This window comes from Schistocerca piceifrons, chromosome X (genome assembly GCF_021461385.2).
Source record: "Schistocerca piceifrons isolate TAMUIC-IGC-003096 chromosome X, iqSchPice1.1, whole genome shotgun sequence".
Lineage (NCBI taxonomy): Eukaryota > Metazoa > Arthropoda > Insecta > Orthoptera > Acrididae > Schistocerca > Schistocerca piceifrons.
In genome coordinates this window covers 353,897,908-353,923,085 of record NC_060149.1, presented here as the reverse complement: position 1 = coordinate 353,923,085, position 25,178 = coordinate 353,897,908, and the positions used below count along the sequence as shown (strand labels likewise).

Below are 25,178 nucleotides of genomic sequence, written 5' to 3'. Positions count from 1 at the left end.
GACTAAGATTTCATATCAGAACATATTTTTTAAAATATCCAACATATATATAAAACTTAATATAAGGCAACAATCTGAAACAAGTAGCTCCAAGTGAGTTGGGCTTAATAACACTTTCTTTTATTGACATTTTTCTTGTATGTTCTCATCTGTCAGTACAAATGACATCATGTGAAAACAGTGTGACTAGAGAATTAGCTTATGTTGGAATCTACATATATACAGGAAAATATACAAGAAAATGCTTAAGATTCTACCATGAAATTTTATTTGCTTTACAGGATAGGTCAGCAATGACCTAAATTCAGGTCTAGGAAAGAAAGTGTAAAGACAAATTTATTCCCAGTTCTTCTTTAGCTTGTCCTTGAATATACTGTCAATATAACAAACAACAACAGGCAGTTTAGTGATGACTAATAAGCTTCACATGTTTGTCTTATTAGTTCATGTGCTCAATTGAAAAAGAAAATAAATGAGTCTACAGCTAATGTATTTATACATTTGACTTTTATTTATTAGTTATCTACATACACTCATTATTTCCTACAGTGCAGGCATTTACATTGTAGTTCTGTCCATTGACCATATTCCACTCTCATAATAAAACTTCATCACATTTCAGAGACAAAATTTAAAGCTGCTACCGTTAATGATTCATGTCCCGGGTTTGGCACAAGGGGGAGAAAGAGAGAGAATGAATAAAACTAATAGAAATGTTTGCTTTCATACTTCTGCATGCCAGTACTGTACTGAAAACACCATAATTGTATGGATACATCATTAAAAATAGTTACAGAAATGTAAATGCTATCAGTCTGTCAACTTTAATTCTGTCAAATCCAAAAAATTATAAGATTCTGAAGCAGGATTGGGGAAAATGCCTGATATGTCCAAGAAGACTTAAATCAGTGAATTCCACTAACCAAGCTCCTTTAACAACCCAGTACTACACTGGCATAAAACCTTGGAAACTATTACTGAGTATTCTGAAGGTTTGACTGTGTCTTCATTACATTGGCAGTAAGTTTAAATTCCCTTAAACTATTTTATGAGAAAAGAAACAGATGACTAAACCAGTCTGTAATCCTTTCTTCAACCATTACTTCAACCCTAGGGCAATTGATGGTTTTGTGGGAGAGTATAGTAACATAGACACTGAACGACACCTTGCCTTGACTTGACTTGACTGATAACCCAAGAAGACTTAAACAACATATTTCATTTCCAATCTATCGGATCTGATTTACAACCAGCTGGCAGGTTGAAGCTCAAGGGTAAGGAAGTACATTACAAAGAGACACCTACCATGACAAACAAAGTAAAATGCAGGTCCCATTATCAAACAAATTTTAGAACAATGAACACTAGCCAGTGAACAACCTCATTTAACACAATTGGGAGAGATGTATGGTAGCCTGTCATAAAAGGCAGTGTGTATGGATGGTTCCAGAACTAAACACTAAATTTTAAACATGCTGAAACAATTACCTAATGAAGTTCAACAATGACTTCCTCCTTTAAAGAATAAATTTAATTCGAGACAACCTATAGGTCTTACTACATGAGTTACAAGTAATGTCTGAACAAAAAGAAGTAAATAGTGAAAGTTTATGAATAACTGCTGGTAAACCTTTCGGGATGTTACGTCATGGTCCAAGAAACTATTCTGTTCCTAACATTTTGTCCAGGACTGTGCTGGACATTTTCAGAGGCGCTCCTCCGCTGAGTCTTGCAGTTGGCAAGACGCGGAGGAGGAGTGCCTCTGAAGATGTCCAGTGCAGTCCTGAACAAAACATTAGAAACAGAAGAGTTTCTTGGACCACGACCTAACATCCTGAAAGGTTTACGAGCAGCTATGTCATCCGGTCATGAAACCCTTTATTCTATGATCAGTTTATGAATAATTCCAACAGTTCACAATTATATGAAATAGGAAAATACAGAAAGCACTTAAACAGGTAATAACAACAGTGAATTTTGTTAGACGTGGCCTATTCTCGACTCTTAAATTGGAGTCTGAGACAACACATTTGAGAAAAAAGGAAAACTAGATTAATATGAATACTCAAAATAAAATTAAGGCTACACTTTAGCATTATATCCGCAAGTGATATAAGAAGTGCAGTTTCCTTTACTACCAGTAACTAATTACATGCCTGTTTTTCGTTAAAAAGGGGCATGTAACAGATGCACATGTGGCTCTTAAAGAGCAAAAAATATTGAGAGCAAAAGACATCAAAGGAGGCTGTATCTCCAGTAATTTGCAATTTTTTTTGTTTTTAAATCTTCTGATACTTCGTCACAAGAAAGAGGCACTAAATGAGAAATGCAAGAGTAACATGATTTTTTGACTACTTTGAAATTAGACATTGTCTTTAGGATGCCATAAGCAAATTTATTTAAATTTTGTGTTGGTATATATAAGCTGCCATGGCAATAGTTTAACAGAAAACACGCGAATGTCTCAGATTAACTTCATGAAGCAAAAGCATCACACTAAAAAACATATACACAGCCCATTTCATCCAATGTACCAGGTGAACTTTTTAGTGGAATAATATTGATGCATTGTTAGTAGACTTGAAATGGTGAGAGCTCAAGTCCTGATGTATATCTGTATTGAACCTGCTGTATATTTCGAATAATCATATTAGAATTTTGAATTGTGTAAGCTTTCAGTCTATTGTCCCTTCACTGCCCTTTGTAAATGAGTGTAACTTCATTATTTAACTAATGAAATGAATAGTGGCACATTTAAAATTTATTACAAGCAAGTACATCATCTACGACTTTAAACACACACCCATAGGTGAGGAAGATAGTCTTACAGTGGAAGTTGATCTATATACATCATTTTAAGGTTTTGTTTAAATTAAATGCTTCAAATTATATACCATACATACTTTCAAAGGGCTAGTATTTCAGGGAAGACACAGCACAACATTTACATTAACAAATTACAGCATAGAGGAGTTGCACAAACAAGTGAGTAAAGCTTCCATTCCACTCCCCCCCCCCCCCCCCCTCTCTTACTCCTCACACTATAAACATAATTACTGATAAAAACTGAAATTCCTAAGTGCAGATTTATTTTACCTCAAAGGTTGCAAAGTTTATTGCTTATAGTGTAATTCTAAGCAACATAATTTGGAGATTTCCATGGAATTAACAACTTCTATAGAAATTAAGTTTAGCTTTGGAAAGCTACAAAGGGGGATAGTCAGTTCAGCATACTCCCTAATGCTGTTACTTTGGGAAAGTGGTTGTGGCACAACACAAAAGCAGAAAAATTTATTATTCTAATTGATAGATGAATCACTGGAATGCTTACCAAGCTATGTAAGCATCTGGTGAACTAACTCAATTAAAAATAATTAACAAGTAATCATACAAATGGTTGGTATTTTTATGTGAAATAGGTGGTTTTGCAGTGAAGCAATTAAGAAAGACTGTAGTGAAAGGGGAAGACACACTTACATTAACACACTTAGTCATGCAAGGAAAGTCTACATGGTAAAGACATTTTGCTTAGAATATGTGACGGAAAGGGTGAATCCAGATCTGATGATACACGCTGTGTCAGGGACACTTAAAAGCCCCTACACCATACATTTCAACAAAAATCTTGAATGTTTGCCAGTCTAATTCTATACCAAGACAAATTAGTTTTAAGTAACTTGCACATTCCACATTACCAGTTAAAGTGAGAGAACCTATATTTCTCATAGTGCTTACTTTAAATATTTTCAACAACACTAAACATTGCCAAGATGACATCAACAGAAATTAAATATCAAATCTCTGTCTCATACTTGTTAAACGAGCAGCCTCCAATTTAACATTTTCACAAAGTTCTTTCTCATTAATATCCCTGGAAAGCTATTTCTTATTTTCACAATATTTATTTTTTTGTTCATCATAATTTCACTGATAACATATTGCAAGCCTCTCCTGGTAACACAGGTTACCAGGTTCGAAATATACAGCAGGATTAATAACTAATGGATTGACTTTATTACAAATGTGATTTCCACAAGAATTCTACAATGTTAAAAAAAAAAAAAAAAAAAAAAAAAAAGTAACCCTTGTAGCTCATTTCATTCAAATAAAGGATTAAATGTTCATTCAAAAATGTTATGCAACTAATAACCACCATACGAATCAAAATATTTACAAACAGAAAGTTAGCCTTACTGAAAATGATTTTGTAGTACATTAATGCTACCTTTCTGGAACATACACCTACCTTCAGTACATAATGTCAATTTATTCAAAATTTTCCCCTTTGCTTATAATTTAATGAAGTTGCTCCACAAACAGAGTAATGAGCATATAAAGGCAAATGGATATTATTTCTGCCACTTAGCACAGTTCAACAAATAGCTAGTATTGGTATACTTAATCTTCCCTCCACCAAGTATGATTTCCAATAGTCACTACAAAATTAAGTAAAAATGGTTCTCATTTGGCACTTCTCAACATTTCAGAGAAAAATGCAACATGTATTTTTTATATCTTTAGAGATATTTAAAATGTAATTAATCTATTATTACACTGATTTGAAAACATCAAAAATACATTACTGAAATATCAGAAACTGATTATATTGTAAACATAGAAACCTGAAAATAGGGCCTGCACGCAACACAGCACTGTAAGTCTGTGATGGCCTAGCAAATTTACAAAAAAAAAAATTAATTTTTTCAAAAGTTATGATTGCTCTGCTTATCTTAGTTTATAGGCTTCAGTACTAAAATACTTAACTAATGTCAAAAATTCTAATTTTTGGTAATGTAAATAATGGAAGTAAAAGCTTGGAGTGTGTTATATACAGCCTAAATGCTATAACCACTATACAGCACAAATAACCCGTTTCAAGAACTTAAGATGCGGAAGCACTATTTATAGCTGCCAGAGGTAGAGCTAAAAGCCGAGAGTGGAAAATGGCAGTGCAGCTTTACAACAGTAGACTATAAGCCAAATTTCCAAAGTACCAGGAGGAGGAAATTTGACTGAATGACATCTTTAAAGAGAGCTGTGATATTACTGGTTGTTCTTAATGACCAGGGAAAAATTTTGGACACAGTTCTGAACTGAACATAGCAGAAAAAGAAAAGGACAATGAAGATCTTAATGGATGTCTCAGTACAATAAATCACATAGTATGAAAAATCATAGTGGAGCAGATGTGGCTAGTGGCAAAAATTTGGGCACTGTATTTAAACAGTGGAAAATGGAGGATGGAATAATGACAATTTTATGGAAAGGATACACTGCTACTCGCCATATAGTGGAGATGTTGAGTCACAGACAGGTGCAAGACAAGAAAGCTAGAAAAAGGCCTTTGGGCCAAAAGATTTCTTGTTTTGCAGTATCTTTGTCATGCCTGTCTGTGACTCCTCACCTCCACTGCATGGTGAGGAGCAGTCTCCATTTTCATAACATGTACACTGCAAATAAAAATAAATGTATGTTACATTCTACACTATGTGATATCATTTGGTAACAGATAGTAAACTGAATTACAATCTGTCTGTTACAAATAAGAAATTCATTTCACAGATGAGGGATGTGCAGACTTCCTGAAGTCGCCACAGGGCACGACAGTGGCGCATAGCGCAGAAAGCCACATAACTCGTCTATCTAACGTTGTCAATGCATGCACCTGGGCAAGCTTCAAAATATCTGTTGAACCCTTCTGCTGCACTGGAGGATAACACATCCTCTGGGAAAGGGGGGAGGGGGAGGGGGGAGGGAAGGGGGGATGAGGATAAATGATTACAAAAAGAGTGTAAAAAAATCACGTGAAGGAGAAAATATTTTCTAAAAATTAAAAAAAATCTGCAAACCACTTTACAGACTACAATTGGCACTGTTACTTTGCCTATACAATTTTCCCAAAAAGATAATGGAGAGCAACGAAATAGTCAATATTTTCAATAGCTTGGGTAAAGCCATTTCACATCTTAAAAACCATTTTAATCGTTAAATATAAAACTGTTCATAACCTATTGTAATATGAAACCGATTTCCTGATATTACAACACCTTCAAATAGGTAATATTTTAGGATTATTTACAGCAGCAACAATGGAACTAGATTCTCAATGGATTTTTTCCTGCAAATATGGAGTGTGTTGAAAGGTTGCAAACTAGAGTATGCCATTGTTTTTGCTTTAGTTTTCTTTGGTTTCAAAAATGAGCTTTGTCAATTACAACAATGAACTACTAATATACGTCTAAGATGCCTGTTTCTCACAGAAAATTACATCACAAGCAAAAAACTGGCTAAATAGACAACTGACCAATGTTGCTCCAATAAAATGCAGGTAGCAGAGAGGAATGATACAAAGCAAAACAGGGCTGTCACTAGTTTGAATTCAAGCGGCAGAGTTTAAACACAGTTCCATACGGACTATAATAAACATTTTGTAAAGTCAGTCTTGTCTTTTAAGAGTATAATGGTAAACTGAATTTAAGAAAATATTTAGTTTGCCTGGTACCTTTGTACACCACATGTTTTGTAACCAATACTCCACATGAAATTCTTCATTCTTCACACACTTTCTTCTATGCTGTGATAAAGTCTCACAAGCTTCCTCCACAAGTTACACAAATGTCTTCCTTATCCCCAACACTTTAAACAAGTGTTTTAGCACCACCCCTACCTTTTTATGAAAGAAAAGTTCATGTACAAATTTCCAGCATCAGTATTCTGCCTTCATGTGAAATCCTTTTATTTTTTTTATAGTGCTTGGTATTATGTGATGGGTACATTTTAGTATACGACATTACAAACAATAACCTACTAACTGCATTATTTGACAAGTAACATGGAGTATTATATCTGGAAGAACACATTTACGGTACTAGATGATTCATCCCTACAGTTTAACACAGTGTGAGACACACCATCTCCACTATGTTCATGACATCCTTCATGACTTACAAATATAATTTTTGCATTTATATAGAATGCCCACAACAAAGAGAAAGTATTATCATCTAACAAGATATTCTGAAGCGATATCATAAGCCTTACCAACCAACCAACGGCAGAGAGAGAGAGAGAGAGAGAGAGAGAGAGAGAGAGAGAGAGAGAGAGAGAGAGAATAGATATGGGTTGGTATGGTGAGTTTAGGAATTTATTTCACAAAGGATCACCTTGAATGCAATGAGTGGCTTGTGGAATACACAAAATAAGACTTGCGAACAGATACGTACAGCAAATTTGAACACCTGTATATATGTTTGCATATTTACAGGTTTTTGAACACACACTCATATTCACTGCTAACTAATTACCAGCAAGCCCACGAGACCAAAACACATTTTTGATTCTGAAATACTTCTCATAGTCTGTGCCAGCCTCTGTAATAATTACATTAGCAGACAAATTGATGAAAAAGCTAGAACACAGATAATACTTAATTGTGAGATATCTCCCTTTTGGGAGATGATGTAATAGTTCTTTCTCGTTCCTTCTCTTCCTCTGTAAAGAATATCCGAGTTATAACAATATCACCAGTTGAAAGTGTCTGGCATGCCACATCAGTACTTTTGATACAGTCAATTTCTTTTATGGGTTTCTTATTTAAAAGTTTCTGGGCATGACACTGACAACTGCAAGGTCCTTGTTCATCACTACTACTGGTCTGAGTGTTTGAGTTTGCTGAAGTCTGCTGGCTCCTTGACACAACTGCAGCAGAGGTAGCAGCAGACAAAATAGACTCCAATTTCTCAATTTTCTCCAGCCTGTCCATGCGCCCATCTGATAGAATTTCATCCATCAGCTGCATTGATTCTGTTAGGCTCGGGGGTCCAGAATTCGGTGTTCTTGGTGAAGTGATGTCTGCTGCAAAGGAAATGTTCACAAATATAAGAAACACATTTAATACAGCACACACAATACAATGTACATGACTGTCGTGTGAGAATAATTTGTGTACTGAAAACAGAAAAATTATTTGCATTGTAATTTCAGAAGGGTGTCAAATGATTCAAGGTTGCCGCCATGCAATTTTGTATGCTAGTGACATGTGGAACTGGGTAGCTGCATCAGTAGTAGCATGGCTCTTAGACTGTGTTGTTACTGTTTTACCCTTAAGGTAGCACATACTCAACAAAAATACAATAGTACGATGAGCATAAACAACAAAGGAAAGAAACAGATGTTTGTAACATATGCTGATACTATATGGAAAACAACTTGCACATATTCTTCACTACTCCTAGTTACAGAAATACTGTTTCACTGAGAACTTCTTTCCTGTCTTGAAGTTGATACACTGAAGTTATCAAAATTGCTGTAGGTAATATACAGGGGTGTTACCCAATTCTTATTACAGGCTTCTGGAGGCAGTAGAAGGGACTAGTAGATAGTTCTGATAATGAACCCATGTCCACAAATGTTCTGTTTGGAAATAAAACCACATCGAAAATCAGATCGTTTCCAAATCTCCCACTTCATGCCAAGTGCACAAACTGAAGATGCTGTTGTCAATATATGTTGTAATTATGATATGACATACCATTTTTGTCAAACAACGGCTGTGAGAAACTATTACACCTGCAAATAGGAGGGTCGACTGGTGCTCTGCAGATGGGCCATTCTCTAGACTTACAGAACATCAGTCATGTGGAAGAGAACCCAACAGTGTGTTCAAAACACTGCTTATACCATGGGCTCCTGCAGAAGGTGCAGGTCAGGGACTGTTCTCTGCTGTGTGCATCCTGTGAAGCAGGGTATCTGAAAACAATCAGGTCTTCAAAATTACTTTATTTCCAAATGGTATATATCCGGACATGGGTTCTTAACGGAAATGTATCTACTAAATACTCTCTGTGGTGCCTAGCTGTAGTTGAAATTACAAAACAATTTGTGGATTAGAATTTCATTCTTAGATTTATAGCTGAACACAGGGAGAAACCATTTAACCTACAAAATATCTGGGTACATGATTTGAAACTGTAGCTTTTCAAATGTACTTCATGCCAAACCATCTTGTTCACTGTGTTACTCCACAGATTCAGTGCTGGCCATCCTCCTTTGTCTTTGAAAAAGACTGATCAGCTCCTGTGTCACTAATGTCAGATACACATTGAAACTAAAATTTTATTACATTCCAGAGTCTATATTTAACTAAGGTGGCAGATTTTCTTCCGCATTCAATCATTACCTTATAGCTAAGGCATTAAATACATTGTCATTCTAACACACATTGGCAAACAATAACTATTTTACAAAAGCCTCTTCTAATCAAATTATCAATACTCATACAGGTATTTATTTGCTCATTTCATTATAAGAAATCAGATACTGACTTGTATTTTGACATGCATTTGTAATTAGCTTATCCATCACAATGTGAGTCCTTCAGGAATCTGTCTTCTGGGAGACACCACTGCCACTGCAACTTGTCACCTATTGACAATTTTCTCTTTCTGCTTGTTTTCTTTCCACCTGTGAAGAAAGGTTAGCCTAATAGGAAATGGAGGTGGTATATTAGTTGCAACAGACAAACTGAAAACCACAGAGATAGCAATTGAAGCTGCATGTGAGACTGTTGGCGTAAGACTCAGTATCAAGGGTGGGCATAAACTTGTAATCTGATCTTTCCATTGACCACCAGACACCCCAGGTGTAACCAAAAGCTTATAAAAAAAAACTTCAGTTTGATACATGTAAGTTCCTCAGACAAACTTTAATCATCCAACTACAGTAACTACAGTTTTGTTAGTGGTGGGTGTGACAAGACATCCCATGAAACATTGCTACAGGTCTTCTCTGAAAACAACTTAGAACGCACGGAGCAGAAGCCAACTTACGGAAGTATATTGCATCTAACGGGAACAGAAGGCAGCTGTAATACTTCAGTGTCAAATACTCAGCTCTGGAGAGGTCATATGGAACTATGGTTCAAGTTTAAAAGAAGAGTTGGTCATGCACTTGATAAATATGTACTTGGTGGAACTGTTGCTGACAGAAGGTACTCTCCCATACAAACTTCTAAAGATAAAGGGACTGCTGCACAGTAGATGTAAAATATAGTGCTGTACATAATGATGCTGGATGAAACATGTTTGGCTGCTGCAAGGGAAATACATGAATCCTTAAACACCTACTATAGCACATTATTATCAAAAGATCTGACTGCACTGCATACAATGCTTCTTCTTGTATATTCCAGAATATGGAAACATTAACATATCTGTATACAAAACATACTCCACCCAGGACGCAGAGCTGTTCTGTTTGTATGTTGGTATCTGTAATAATAGCACTTTCAGTACTAGTGGTTGTACTTCACTGATGACCATTCTTTCAGATTTGGACTCAAATTGTGGTTATGATGTGGCAATGTTAGATGGAGATGCCAGGTATTTCAAAACATCTACATCACTGTGGCTCCAATTAGGCAATGTAAAGGCAGTTGCCTACATGGACAGGAACTGGAATAGAAGAGTACATTGTACCTGAAGTACACACATTCAAAAGACCAACATATTCTAAAATGGCAGTAAATCAGCTGCACGTCAAGCCTCGATCACTATAGTTCGGAGACACTTGCTAGGATCAGGCAAAATGGCTAAAAGGGTTTAACCAAATCACTAAATACAATAAGTAGGTTGGCATCATATGTGTGTGGCACCTGTACTGTACTTGGACACGCGTGACCGCTACGGTCCCAGGTGTCCGAATCCTGCCTCGGGCATGGATGTGTGTGATGTCCTTACGTTAGTTAGGTTTAAGTAGTTCTAAGTTCTAGGGGACTCACGACCACAGCAGTGCTCAGAGCCATTTGAACCATTTTTGTACTTGGACAGTACAGCCCAGCAGTGGTTAGAGATGAACCAAGAAAAGCTCAAAGACTGGGGTAAATTTCAGGCATTTGATAACAATCAACAGAAAGTCTGCTTAGTGGACTGACTGCAGAACAGGACCCAACATCATGGTAAATGACAGCATCTCACATAAAAAAATGTTTTGGTCCCATGCCATATTGTGAATCCAAATGTGATAAAAGAAGACAAAATCTCTCACTTGAAGAAAGGAGTCTCTGAAGACGTGCCAATTTCTTCTGGTAAAGGATGTCAAAACTGAGGAATTGATTATGTGGTGAAAGTGCATCAAGGAAATGTACAGAAAAGAGTTGCCTAAAAGTTTGATTCCCAAATGTGGTTCCTCTGGTTGTTGACAAAGACCACCATGATGACATACTTCACTCCTGGTAGCAAGAGGAGAGATACAGCTATTAATAGCAGCCAGAAATGTCGGATTGACTGCACAAGAGATACCAGCCATGTATGATCATCTCATATATTAGGACGTAATCGAGAATGTTGAAGTGGTGTATCTATATTTAGCACTAATCTCTGTGCCAGCTAAATGTGCATGAAGAATGGGCTGAGTCAACTCATTTATGCTGCACCTGTTGAATGACATCCCAGCATCCTGTCAATGCATGTACAACCAACTCCTCAAACTACGAGGTGCATTCAAGTTCTAAGGCCTCCGATTTTTTTTCTAATTAACTACTCACCCGAAATCGATGAAACTGGCGTTACTTCTCGACGTAATCGCCCTGCAGACGTACACATTTTTCACAACGCTGACGCAGCAGTGAAGGCTTCTTTAGGAGTCTGTTTTGACCACTGGAAAATTGCTGAGGCAATAGCAGCACGGCTGGTGAATGTGTGGCCACGGAGAGTGTCTTTCATTGTTGGAAAAAGCTAAAAGTCACTAGGAGCCAGGTCAGGTGAGTAGGGAGCATGAGGAATCACTTCAAAGTTGTTATCACGAAGAAACTGTTGCGTAACGTTAGCTCAATGTGCGGGTGCGTTGTCTTGGTGAAACAGCACACGCGCAGCCCTTCCCGGACGTTTTTGTTGCAGTGCAGGAAGGAATTTGTTCTTCAAAACATTTTCGTAGGATGCACCTGTTACCATAGTGCCCTTTGGAACGCAATGGGTAAGGATTACGCCCTCGCTGTCCCAGAACATGGACACCATTTTTTCAGCACTGGCGGTTACCCGAAATTTTTTTGGTGGCGGTGAATCTGTGCGCTTCCATTGAGCTGACTGGCACTTTGTTTCTGGATTGAAAAATGGCATCCACGTCTCGTCCATTGTCACAACCGACGAAAAGAAAGGCCCATTCATGCTGTCGTTGCGCATCAACATTGCTTGGCAACATGCCACACGGGCAGCCATGTGGGCGTCCGTCAGCATTCGTGGCACCCACCTAGATGACACTTTTCGCATTTTCAGGTTGTCATGCAGCATTGTGTGCACAGAACCCACAGAAATGCCAAATCTGGAGGCGATCTGTTCAACAGTCATTCGGCGATCCCCCAAAACAATTCTCTCCACTTTCTCGATCATGTCGTCAGACCGGCTTGTGCGAGCCTGAGGTTGTTTCAGTTTGTTATCACACGATGTTCTGTCTTCATTAAACTGTCGCACCCACGAACGCACTTTCGACACATTCATAACTCCATCACCACATGTCTCCATCAACTGTCGATGAATTTCAATTGGTTTCACACCACACAAATTCAGAAAACGAATGATCGCACGCTGTTCAAGTAAGGAAAACGTCGCCATTTTAAGTATTTATAACAGTTCTCATTCTCGCCGTTGGCGGTAAAATTCCATCTGCCGTACGGTGCTGCCATCTCTGGGACGTATTGACAATGAACGCAGCCTCATTTTAAAACAATGCGCATGTTTCTATCTCTTTCCAGTCCGGAGAAAAAAAATTGGAGGCCTTAGAAGTTGAATGCACCTCGTATAATACACGACCGAAAACAGATTTTGAGAGGACAGGGGGCAACATGCCAGTATGTTTTCACTACGGATGCTTGGTCATATATGTTACTGCAGAGAAAGTGTATTAGATTGTTATGCCACAAGACATCATCAATCACAACAGTCCTGTGCACACCAGTATACTGCAGGAGATTGTAGTCGAACTGTGGGATGAAGCCTATCAATATACTCTGGACAAGGTCACTCTCTGACAGATTGTAGCCATTCCCTGTTGTTGTAAAATGGGTACAAGCTGCTCGTCTAGCCACCGAATTCAGGGAAACTAAATGAGGGTGACCATCTGTGGAGGTGATGCCACCACAGATGAAAATCCCCCATGAATGACAGTCACGAAGATTTCATAGAAACTAACTGCTGTAGTCAGTTAAGGTCAATCTACATCTACGTCTACATAGATACTCTGCATGCTACCATACAGTGTATGGTGGAGGGTATCCCGTACCGTTGATAGTCATTACCTTTCCCGTTCCACTCACAAATAAAATGAGGAAAAATGACGATCTACATGCCTTCGTATGAGCGCTAATTTGTCATATCTTATCTCCGTGGCAAAATGTATGTTGATGGCAGTAGCATCATTCTGCAGTCAGCTTCAAATGCCGGTTCTCTAAATTATCTGAACAGTGTTCCTCAAAAAAATGCCGTCTTCCCACTGGGGATTCCCATTTGACTTCCCTGAGCATCTCCATAACACTTACATGTTGTTCAGACCTACCAGCAACAAATCTATCAGCATGCCTCTGAATTGTTTACATGCCTTCCTTGAATCCAACTGGTACAGATCCCAAAAAATTGAGCAGTACTCAATAGGTCACACCAGTGTCCTATATGAGGTCTCCTTCATAGATGAGACACACTTTCTAAAATTCTCTCCATAAACCCAAGTTGATCATTTGCCTTCCCTATCACAATCCTCACATGCTCATTCCATTTCATATTGCTTTGCAATGTTACATTCCTAGATATTTAAATGACATGACTGTGTCAAGCAGGACACTACTAACGCTGTATCTGAATATTACAGGTTTGTTTGTCCTACTCGTCCACATTAACTTAACTTTTTCTGCGTTTAGAGGAAGCTTCCATTTATCACACAAAATATTAAGACTGTCTTGAGGCATCTCGTAACCTTCTAAAGTCACTCAATGGTGAGACTTACCATATACTACAGTGTTATCAACAAACAGTTGCAGAAGGCTGCTCACCCTATCTTATCAATTATAGAACTGCAGCAGTCCTGTCACATTTCCCTGGGGCACTCCTGATGATATTTTGGTACCTAATGAACACTCGCCGTTTAGGACAACGTACTGGGTTCTATAACTTGAGTAGTATTTGAGCCACTCACATACTTGGGAACCTATTCCATATGTTCATACCTTTTTTTTAGATCTGTGGAGGGACACCATGTCAATTGCTTTCTGGAGATCTAGAAATATGGAATTTGCTGTTTACCCTTCATCCATAGTTTGCAGTATACCACGTGATAAAAGGGAAAGCTGAGTTTTGCACAAGCAATGCTTTCTAAAACCATGCTGATTTGTGGACATAAGCTTCTCAGTCTGAAGAAAGTTTTATATTCGAACGGAGAATATGTTCAAGGATTTTGCAGTAAACCGAAGTTAGGGAGATGTTCAACTTGGGGGCTTCTTTTTTTGTAAGGCTGAAAGCATGTCACCAGATAAATAAGACTTCTCTGTGATATAACAGTCATGCTGAGTCGTACATGGTAAATATGTCGAACTGACAAAAATTTACAGCAAGAATAACTATCAATGACAAAACTGAATGCAGTCACAATGTTGTTATAGAACGTAACACCTTGCAGGCATCACAATCAGTCGAACTGTGGAAGATTATAAAACCAGCTTAACAAAGCTATTCAAACAAGTACACATAACAGATTCGTCTGGGCACTTGGTTGTTGCTGGACATTGTTATCCTGTCATCATCAGACAGGAGTCCATCATCAACAAAGGTGCTCAGGTAAATTGTGAAGCTTTCATAAATTGCAAAAAGCTACTCAAGATGACCAAAGGATCATTCTGTGTCAAGTGGTCTAAAGGTTCCACGTGACCACAATTGATTTTGATGAATTTTTGTATGAATAACTGCACATGTTCCCCATGAACATTGGTAAAGTTTCGCGATCGTAAATTCAATAGTGTTGGAGGTAGTAAGTTGTTTCACCACATACTGCAGCTATCGACAGTGCGCCAGTAAGTTTTTGGCAACATAATATATCCGTTAATATTTTCTTGAAAGAAACAAAACTGGGTCCTCTTATACAACTTTCTCTGCTCTAAGTAAAATAATAATAATAAAATAATAATAAATAATAATAATAAAAAATAATAATAATAAAAATAATAATACAAATACATCGGCTACACCACTGCAATTTCATAACCACTTCTACAACCCTTTAGATCACATATCAACAGATACGAAGAAAGTAAATTGGAAAAAGAAAACACTACATGGTAAGCACCCGTATCATCCAACACAGCCACACATCGATCAAGACGCATCCAACACATGGCTAAGAAAAGGCAATATATACAGTGAGACGGAAGGATTCATGATTGCAATACAGGATCAAACAATAAACACCAGATACTACAGCAAGCATATTATTAAAGAACCCAATACCACAACAGATAAATGCAGACTTTGCGAACAACAAATAGAAACAGTAGATCACATCACAAGTGGATGTACAATACTAGCAAATACAGAATACCCCAGAAGACATGACAATGTAGCAAAAATAATACATCAACAGCTTGCCTTATAACATAAACTTATAAAACAACATGTTCCCACATACAAGTATGCACCACAAAATGTACTGGAGAACGATGCATACAAATTATACTGGAACAGAACCATTATAACAGATAAAACAACACCACATAACAAACCTGACATCATACTCATCAATAAAAAGAAGAAATTAACACAACTAATTGAAATATCCATACACAATACAACAAATATACAAAAGAAAACGGGAGAAAAAATTGAAAAATACATCCAACTGGCTGAGGAAGTCAAGGACATGTGGCATCAGGATAAAGTTGACATTGTACCAATTATACTATCAACTACAGGAATCATACCACACAATATCCACCAGAACATCAATGCTATACAGCTACATCCAAACTTATATATACAACTACAGAAATCCGTAATTATTGATACATGTTCAATTACCCGAAAGTTCCTAAATGCAATGTAACATATACCGTACAGTTAAAAGGAAGTCACGCTTGATCAAGGTCCGCGTCACCTTCCATTTTCAACCAGACATAACGTCTGAGACAAGAAAGAAATAATAATAATTATTATTATTACTATTATTATTATTACTATTATTATTATTACTATTATTATTATTACTATTATTATTATTACTATTATTATTATTATTATTCCCGTGGAGGCCCGGGAAAAGAATAGGCCTCCGGTATGTTCTGCCAGTCGTAAAAGGCGACGAAAAGAACAAACCACTAATAGGGCTAACCCCCCTCTTAGTGTGATTACTTGGTTCAGGACAGAACTAAATAAGCCTTGGACAAGCGCCGTCATGGTCGGGGACGACGCTTGAACCCTATGCCCGCCCACAATGGTAACGACACTGCTAGCCAACTGGAAGATGATTCAAATCCAAATAGAGGTGTTTTGCAGGATATGCTTCCTGCAACCACCCTAGAAGGAAAACAGAGACACAGGATGAGATGGTCAGATGAAGTTAATCGACACCTCATGTTCTGTAATTACCAAGCAACAAACCTAGGAACTAACACAACTGGATACAGATCACAAGTATACACAACATTTATTACCAGATACCCAGAATTAAAATTTTTAACAGAACGACGACTAGCTGATCATATCCATGTAATAATCAAAAATAACAGGATACCCCAGTCAGAATTAGAAAACATCAAACAAAAAGTACAACAAATACTGGAACAAAATAATGTGCAATCAGAAGAAGAAGAAAATACAGTAATGGACCCAAACATCCCAGAGCAAACAAACAAAGAACAACACGCATCAATTAAACAGTCAGAGGAAAACGAAATCTTAAGACAGCCACCAGAACAAGCACAAATAGAACACAGTGACACACATGTTAGACATAGAAGAAAAATTTCAGCTGACATATATAGAATACAAAGACACAAATACAGACATTAGACTACTCTCGCATAGACCGCCAAATAACCCACAAGTCGAAACAACAATAAAAGCTATCAACACAATCATACACAACAAAATAAATGAAAACACAACTATGGAACAGTTACAACTACTGGTTTATATAGGAGCACTCACTACGCTTAATATACACACTAGGCAGAGATCAGAACCAACCAACACACAGAAGAAACTCACAAAACCAGCATGGCAACACAGGCTACAGATCAGAATAGAAAAACTGAGAAAAGACATCGGACAGCTAACACAATTTATAAGAAATGAAATGTCAGAAAAAAAAATGAAAAAGGTTAGGTAAAATCTCACAACAAGAAGCGATAGAGCAATTACATGAAAAGAAGCAGAAATTACAAGCATTGGCCAAACGACTTAGAAGATACAAAAAAAAAAGTGAAAATAGAAGGAAACAAAACCAAACATTCAACACAAACCAAAAGAAATTTTACCAGACAATAGATAACACGCACATTAAAATAGACAATGCACCAAACATAACAGACATGGAACACTTCTGTAGCAACATATGGTCAAACCCAGTACAACATAACAGGCATGCACGGTGGATACAAGCAGAAACAGATACGTACAAGATGATACCACAAATGCCTGAAGTGATAATTTTGCAACATGAAGTCACCCAAGCAATTAATTCTACTCACAATTGGAAAGCCCCTGGAAAAGATAAAATAGCAGATTTCTGGCTAAAGAAATTCACATCAACACATTCACATCTAACTAAATTATTTAACAGTTACATTGCAGACCCATACTCATTCCCTGATACACTTACACATGGAATAACTTATCTGAAACCTAAAGATCAAGCAGACACAGCAAACCCAGCTAAATATCGCCCCATAACATGCCTACCAACAATATACAAAATATTAACTTCAGTCATTACACAGAAATTAATAACACATACAACACAGAACAAAATTATAAATGAAGAACAAACAGCCTGTTGCAAAGGAGCACGAGGATGTAAAGAGCAACTGATAATAGATGCAGAGGTGACATATCAAGCTAAAACTAAACAAAGGTCGCTACACTACGCATACATTGATTACCAAAAAGCTTTTGATAGTGTACTCCACTCATGGTTACTACAAATATTGGAAATATACAAAGTAGATCCTAAATTGATACAGTTCCTAAACATAGTAATGAAAAATTGGAAAACCACACTTAATATCCAAACAAATTCAAATAATATCACATCACAGCCAATACAGATTAAGCGTGGAATATACCAAGGAGACTCATTAAGTCCTTTCTGGTTCTGCCTTGCTCTGAACCCACTGTCCAACATGCTAAATAATACAAATTATGGATACAATATTACTGGAACATACCCACACAAAATCACACATCTGCTATACACGGATGATCTAAAACTACTGGCAGCAACAAATCAACAACTCAACCAATTACTAAAGATAACAGAAGTATTCAGCAGTGATATAAATATGGCTTTTGGAACAGACAAATGTAATAAAAATAGCATAGTCAAGGGAAAACACACTAAACAGGAAGATTACATATTGGATAACCACAGAGGCTCCATAGAAGCGATGGAAAAACCAGATGCCTATAAATATCTAGGATACAGACAAAAAATAGGAATAGATAATACAAATATTAAAGAAGAACTACAAGAAAATTATAGACAAAGACTAACAAAAATACTGAAAACAGAATTGACAGGAAGAAACAAGACAAAAGCTATAAATACTTATGCTATACCAATATTGACCTACTCATTAGGAGTTGTGAAATGGAGTAACACAGACCTAGAAGCACTCAATACACTTACAAGATCACAATGCCACAAATATAGAATACGTCACATGCATTCAGCAACTGAAAGATTCACATTATGCAGAAAGGAAGGAGTAAGGGGATTTATCGACATAAAAAAACTACATTATGGACATGTAGACAATTTAAGAAAATTCTTTCTAGAACGAGCAGAAACTAGCAAAATACACAAAGCAATCACTCATATAAATACATCGGCTACACCACTGCAATTTCATAACCACTTCTACAACCCTTTAGATCACATAACATCAACAGATACGAAGAAAGTAAATTGGAAAAAGAAAACACTATACATGGCAAGCACCCGTATCATCCAACACAGCTATACATCGATCAAGACGCATCCAACACATGGCTAAGAAAAGGCAATATATACAGTGAGACAGAAGGATTCATGATTGCAATACAGGATCAAACAATAAACACCAGATATTACAGCTAGCATATTATTAAGGATCCCAATACCACAACAGATAAATGCAGACTTTGCAAACAACAAATAGAAACAGTAGATCACATCACAAGTGGATGTACAATACTAGCAAACACAGAATACCCCAGAAGACATGACAATGTAGCAAAAATAATACATTAACAACTTGCCATACAACATAAACTAATAAAACAACACGTTCCCACATACAAGTATGCACCACAAAATGTACTGGAGAATGATGAATACAAATTATACTGGAACAGAACCATTATAACATATAAAACACCACCACATAACAAACCTGACATCATACTCACCAATAAAAAGAAGAAATTAACACAACTAATCGAAATATCCATACCCAATACAACAAATATACAAAAGAAAACAGGAGAAAAAATTGAAAAATACATCCAACTGGCTGAGGAAGTCAAGGCCATGTGGCATCAGGATAAAGTTGACATTATACCAATTATACTATCAACTACAGGAGTCATACCACACAATATCCACCAGTACATCAACGCAATACAGCTACATCCAAACGTATATATGCAACTACAGAAATCTGTAATTATTGATACATGTTCAATTACCCGAAAGTTCCTAAACACAATGTAACATATACCGTACAGTTAAAAGGAAGTCACGCTTGATCAAGGTCCGCGTCACTTTCCATTTCTGACCAGACATAACGTCTGAGAAAAGAAAGAAATAATAATAATAATAATAATAATAATAATAATAATAACCAGACATAATGTCTGAGAAAGTAAAGAAATAAATTATGATGATTTCCTGGGCTATTTGCATATGAATCATTTGAAGCAAAGTCAGCCAAAAATATGCACTCGAAAAAAGTGTGAAGTTTAGCTTTTTATATCTCCAAAAGTAATTGTGAGATACACCTGAAACTTTGGACGTAACAACTTACTAACACAAGGTCTTAGAATATAAAATTCTGTTTTCCTCCTGCTTTCCAATAGTTTATAAATTGAGGGCAAAGTTAACAATATTTCTACAAACAATGCCAAAAAGGCTATTTTTGGCCCACTATTACAAATAAGTCTTCTGCAAACTAGTAATGCATTTTCATTAGAATAATAGTGTTCTACACCACCAGCTAACTGGTTTTGCAGTGCAAATATATACAGCCCATAAAAAAAAAAGCCACAAAAAGGTCGAGGCGCACTGAAAACAGGGTCCATATTCTGCAGGTACTCTAATGAAATCTGACACCTTTTATGTTCTAAAATTGTTTAGTACCCTCTGGGTAAGGCCGTATCAAAAGTGTTGACGACTAGTAAATCAGATAGTCTGAAGAACTCTAAAATTTTTTTTAAGTGTCCTTTGTCACCACTCATTATCACAGATTTCAGTCTGTTTTTCTGTTATACAGACCAAACTGGGTATAAACTTTCATTTCTTTCAAGAAAATTTAACAGTGCATTACGAAGGCAGTATAAATCATGGTCGTAGAATTGTTGCATAACAGCTGCAGAATACATTGTATACGTAGCCTGCAGGTTTTCCATTAGTCGAGAAACAGCTGAAAGATTTGAAAAACAAATAAATCAGCAGTTCAATTTTACAAAGAGTACTCTACGGCATTGGCCCCTTACCTAGCTTGCATTTATCATGAATCTCTCGCTCAGCATGAAGTCTCAAGTGATTGGAATAAAAGCAGAGGTGAGTACAGTATATAAGAAAAGTAAAAGAACGGACCCGCAAACTTACAGACCAATATCCCTAACTTCAGTCTGCTGCAGAATCCTTGAACATATTCTCAGTTCAAATATACTAAACTTTCTTGAGACTAAGTAGATTACATCCACAAATCAGCATGGTTTTAGAAAGCATCGCTTGTGCAAACCTCAGCTTGCCCTTTTATCACATGGCATACTGGGAACTATGGATGAAGGTCAACAGGCAGATTCCGTAATTCTAGTTTTCTGGAAAGCATTTGACACAGTGTCCCATTGCAAACTGTTAATGAAGGTAAAAGCATATGGAATAAGTTCACAGATGTGAGTGGCTCGAAGACTTCTTAAATAATAGAACCCAGTATGTTGTCCTCGACGGCGAGTATTCATCAAAGACAAGAGTATCATCAGGAGTGCCCCAAGGAAGTGCGACAGGACTGCTGTTGCACTCCTTATACATAAATGATTTGGCAGACAGGGTGGGCAGCAATTTCTGGTTGTTTCCTGATGGTGTCGTGGTGTAGGGTGAGGTGTCGAAGTGGAGTGACAGGAGCAAGATACAAGATGACTTAGACAAAAGTTCCAGTTGGTGTAATGAATGGCAGCTAGCCTTAAATGTGGAAAAATGTAAGTTATTGCGGATGAGTAGGAAGAACAGACCTGTAATGTTCATATACGGTATTACTAGTGTCCTGCTTGACACAGTCAAATCGTTTAAATATCTGGGCGTAACAGCAAAGTGATACGAGGTGGAACAAGCATGTGAAAACTGCAGTAGGGAAGGCAAACGGTTGACCTCGGTTTATTGGGAAAATTTTAGGAAAGAATGGTTCACTTGTAAAGGAGACTGCATATTTGATGAGGTTGTGACCTAGTCTTGAGTACTGCGTGAATGTTTGGGATCCATACCAGGTCAGATTGAAGGAAGACGTTGAAGAAAATCAGAGGTGGGTGGCTAGATCTGTTGCTGGTAGGTTGGAGCAACACTTAAGTGTTGCAGAGATGATTCAGGAACTCAAATTGGAGTCCCTGGAGGGAAGGCAACATTCTTTTTGATAAACACTACTGAGAAAATTTTTAGAACCGGCATTTCAAGCTGACAGCAGAATGATTCGACTGCCGCCAACATACATCGCACATAAAATAAGATACGAGAAATTAGGGCCCATATGGAGGTGTACAAACAGTTGTTTTTCCCCTCGCTCTGTTTGCGATTGGAACAGGAGGGGAAATGACAAGTAGCTGTACACGGTGCCCTCTGCCACACGCCATACGGTGGCTTGGGGACTATTGATGTGGATGTAGATCTAGCAAATATCTTTTCAGCATGGATGTCAATAAGAATCTTGCCTTTGTGTTCCCATGAAACATGAGGAATTGAGCTCCATATTAACAGTATTTCTGTTTGGCCAATCCTGTAGATTGCGCCCCCCCCCCCCTTTTAGACACTGTGTGTGCCACATCCTCCAATTCTGGAAGACCATTCAAACTTGGTACCAACCTAGTAAATGTTCATGTGTATCTGCACGCTACATCAGGGAAATTTCTGCAGCATGCCCATCTATTTTCATGATCTGAGGCAATTTTGTTAGGTCACATTGGCTACGATCGATGCTGTCATCCCGTCCTGACTGTACAGCATGAGGTGTTAATCTCATACCTCAGAGCCTATACTCCGAGTAGCTTGCATTTATCTGGTTGTTTCCACATCTTGGATGAGGAGTTCATTGTTTTGCTTCTCTTATTTGTTTGAAAATGAGAGTTGCACAGATGAGGAACACTGATTTATCCTTCTTTTGATTTATCCTTCTTTTGATTTATCCTTCTTTTGATTTATCCTTCTTTTGATTTATCCTTCTTTTGATTTATCCTTCTTTTGGTCTTCCAAATGATATCAGTAAAACATCATTAGCTTAATTTTCTCAACGTTGTTTTTCTGTGTTTTTGTTTCCCAAGGGTAACACTGGAGTAATATCATGTGGTTTTTAAATCTGAATAAAACTTCAGCAATTCATGAAACTGACTTCCATTTATGAACTCAACTTACCATAACTTCCCTCACGATTAGACAACCATTATTTAACAAATATAATCAGGAATACACTAAAGTATTGTTTCATTGGTGGTGTTTCTGTTGTGTGCAGTGGCCAAATTATTATCAGGATGTTACATAACATACAAAGTTGTTTATTATTGCGACTAGTGGGTAGTACTTGTCGGTTTTTATATCAGAGCTCAAACTGTTACTAACGCAGATTAGTTTCTCAATGAATGCCCAAACAGTGATGAAATGCCACTGAAACTCTTGTGAGGTTTAAGTCACAGGGCAGTGTAAGGACATAAACATGTGAGGTAATTACATCAGATTTTGAAAATATATTTATTGCTCTTCTGAGAAATCAAGGCTGAGTAACTGTGAAAATTATTGCACAATCAATCCAGTATTACACAAAAGCAAAACACGAGGGCTTTATCTAATACTGGAGAGGCACCCAACTAACAATTTTAGCACTGAGGTTAGTAATACAGAGTACATTGAGGGACAAAAAGGAAACATGCACTGCATTCATAAATTTGGAAGACTTTTGATAATGTGGAAGGGAATAAAATGTTTACGGAATACAGTATCAATGCCGTGGATACAAGTGTAATCCACTCTCTTTATGCAAGGTACACTGCAGTAGTTGGTAATGATGGAATGCTAAGAGGGCAGAACAGGGAAAGGTATATTGCAGAATAGCTCATTGTCACTATTGACATTTAATTTGTATATCAAAGAAGCCACGAGGGAGGTAGAGGACTATCTCCGTGTCAGAGCTGTTTGTCGTGGACAGAAAAATGGAATGATGGCATCCTCAGGACATAGCAGTAATCTATAAAAGTGAATAGGAATTGAGAGAGTTGCTTAGTGATGTAGTTGATGGCTGTAATATGCACAGCAGCCAGACATATGCTGGGTGGCTAAATGTTAAATATGGACATGAAACTCTTGAAGCTGTACAAATTTCTCTATCTCGGAAAAAGAACACAGGTGTAAGGAGGATGAGGAGCAAGGATCGTACAAGGCAAAAGGGCTTTCAATAAACAGAAATGGCAACTAATATTCAAAAATACAAACTGAAACCAGGACAACAATAACATTAAAGCTTGTTTGGAACACAGCTCTGAATGGGTGTGAAATAGGGACAGTATAAGAGCAAAAATGAAATAATCATAAGCTTTTGATGTGGACTTGAAAATCAGATGCATTGATTAAGGAATAAAGATATGCTGCAATGCATCAACAAGAACAGATGCTTATTTAAAAAAAAAGAAAAGAAAAGAAAAGAAAAAGTTAAGGCTCGGACTGAAGGAGAAACTGTCAACAATATTTCCAAATGTTCAGAAGAATGAAGAAATCATATTTACCTGATGATGGAGAAGTTTTACCACTGGCACAGCCATCCTCACCATTTTCATCATCGTCGTCGTCATCTTCCTCGTCACTCTTCATATCCCTAACAAATTTTTTTTAAGAAGTGTTAATAACATGGCAATAGTCAAGAGCTCCTGAACAGATAATAAAACAGTAAATACTGAATAATAAACTAATGATGTAAGTCATGATATACCATTCCTCCTACAGCACTTACTTATCTTGACCAGCACTTTCCAGCTTCTCCAATTTACGGGCTACTTTGTAAGAACCTTTCAGTTTTTCTTTCTCCTCCTCTGAGAGATCTAGATACCTAAAATACAAATGTGGTCTTAAAATATTAGCACAGTAATTAAAATATGATAAAGCATCCTACTTAGGCAATTTAAAAAACCGACTTCATTTTTGTATACACTTCTATTTTAAAAGTGAGAAAACATGAACAAAGTAGTGGGTAATTACATGACAAGTGGCTTTGTTTCATATGTGCAGCCTGACAAAAAAGTGAAGCACCCAGGACGGGAGGAGAAAACGAAATGAAACTTCATGGACCCCTCCTGAGGCAAGCTGTCCCACAACTGTTTCAAACAGTCCTTAATATCCTGGGTTCAGGCACTGGGACGAAGTTGATGTTCGGCCTGGTCCCACACATATCCTATCACACACACATCTGGGGTTCTTGCTGACCATGGGGATAAATCATTGCCATGCAGATAGTTCACAGAAATGTGTGTGAAATG

At 37.2% G+C, this 25,178-nt stretch overlaps 1 protein-coding gene across 1 annotated transcript in view; it reads right to left on the bottom strand.

Annotated features, from left to right (window-relative positions):
* Positions 1–6,719: 6,719 nt before the first annotated feature.
* Positions 6,720–25,178, bottom strand: part of LOC124722130 (egalitarian protein homolog) — a 70,998-nt gene continuing 52,539 nt past the window's right edge. Inside the window, exons 5-7 of the mRNA XM_047247334.1 lie at positions 24,656–24,751; positions 24,432–24,520; positions 6,720–7,854 (exon numbers count right to left, since the gene is read on the bottom strand). Coding sequence (XP_047103290.1) covers positions 7,427–7,854; positions 24,432–24,520; positions 24,656–24,751 — 613 coding nt within the window. The 3' untranslated portion in view covers positions 6,720–7,426. The remainder of the gene's footprint in view (positions 7,855–24,431; positions 24,521–24,655; positions 24,752–25,178) is intronic.